This window comes from Condylura cristata, unplaced genomic scaffold (assembly GCF_000260355.1).
Source record: "Condylura cristata isolate star-nosed mole 26May11 unplaced genomic scaffold, ConCri1.0 scaffold00060, whole genome shotgun sequence".
Lineage (NCBI taxonomy): Eukaryota > Metazoa > Chordata > Mammalia > Eulipotyphla > Talpidae > Condylura > Condylura cristata.
The window spans coordinates 353682-354679 of record NW_004567161.1 but is presented as its reverse complement, the minus strand read 5'-3'; the positions used below and the strand labels follow the sequence as shown (position 1 = coordinate 354679).

The 998-nt window shown below is 74.6% G+C and overlaps 1 protein-coding gene across 1 annotated transcript in view; it reads right to left on the bottom strand.

The window, feature by feature from the left end:
* Positions 1-998, bottom strand: part of TBC1D16 (TBC1 domain family, member 16) — a 19467-nt gene that overhangs the window by 5102 nt on the left and 13367 nt on the right. The window contains exons 5-6 of the mRNA XM_004695334.2: positions 866-994; positions 83-322 (exon numbers count right to left, since the gene is read on the bottom strand). Of these exons, the coding sequence (XP_004695391.2) occupies positions 83-322; positions 866-994 (369 nt within the window). The remainder of the gene's footprint in view (positions 1-82; positions 323-865; positions 995-998) is intronic.

Genomic DNA, 998 nt, shown 5'->3' with positions numbered 1-998 from the left:
CTGGGACAGCACAGGGTCCCTTAGGCAGATAAGCAAGGGGCTCTCGCCCCGTGTGACGCGCGGCAGGAAGCCGTGCCCGAACACGCGTTTCTGCGTGCAGAGCACCCGCCTCGCGCGCGGACCAGAGCTGGGCGGCCCATCGCGGGTCACGGGCGGGGCGGCGGCGGCGGCTACCTGGTCGCGCAGGCGCGTCTCGGCGCAGTACTTCCACTGCTGGAACACGTCGCAGAGCTTGTCCAGCCCGCCGTGGTGGAAGTGCAGCACCTTGTACTGGCTCTCCCGGCTGGCGACCACCAGCTGGCCGCTGGTGCAGGCCTCGTCGCTGGGTGGGGGAGACGGCGGTGGGGCTCTAAGGCGCGCTGCTCGGCGGCAGCTCTGGCCGCCATCCCCCGGGCAGTCTGGCTGCTGGACCAGCGGCGCCCACCGTCACCCCTCGGTTGGAGAAACCGGAGCGGCTCCCTCCGGCGGGCGCCGTGGGAACAGGGCTGGCCATGCTGGGAGCGCTGCCCGTAGACCCCCGGCCACCCACTGGCCCCTGTCCTCTCCGCCAGGCGCCGGCGGCTGCCTCCCGGGGTCGGGTTGGATGCGGGGTGGGCACCCGCTGGGTGTGGCCGAGACTCACAGCCCCCTGCACGTGCCCAGCCTCGCGGCCCTTCCCTAGCGGTCAGCCGGGGCGGGGTCTGCGCGGGCAGCTCTGCTCTGCGGCAGGTCCAAGGTGGCCGCGTCCAGGGGGCGGGGCCCTGCCCTGGGGGGAGCGCGCTGTGGCTGTGGGCATCTGTGGGCAAGGACGTCGGGCCGGGAGAGGGGCTCCCTCGGAGCCCAGCGTGGCCCCCGCCCGGGCGACGGGGAGCCCCGCGCCGCTCACCTGAAGAACAGGCGGAGGGAGCGCATCTGGCCCAGGTCCACGCGGAACACGCCGCAGATCTGCTCCAGCGCGCATGCGCGCTGCCGCGCGTCCCAGCGCCCGCTCTGCGGGAGGCCGTCGCCGTCGGGGGAGC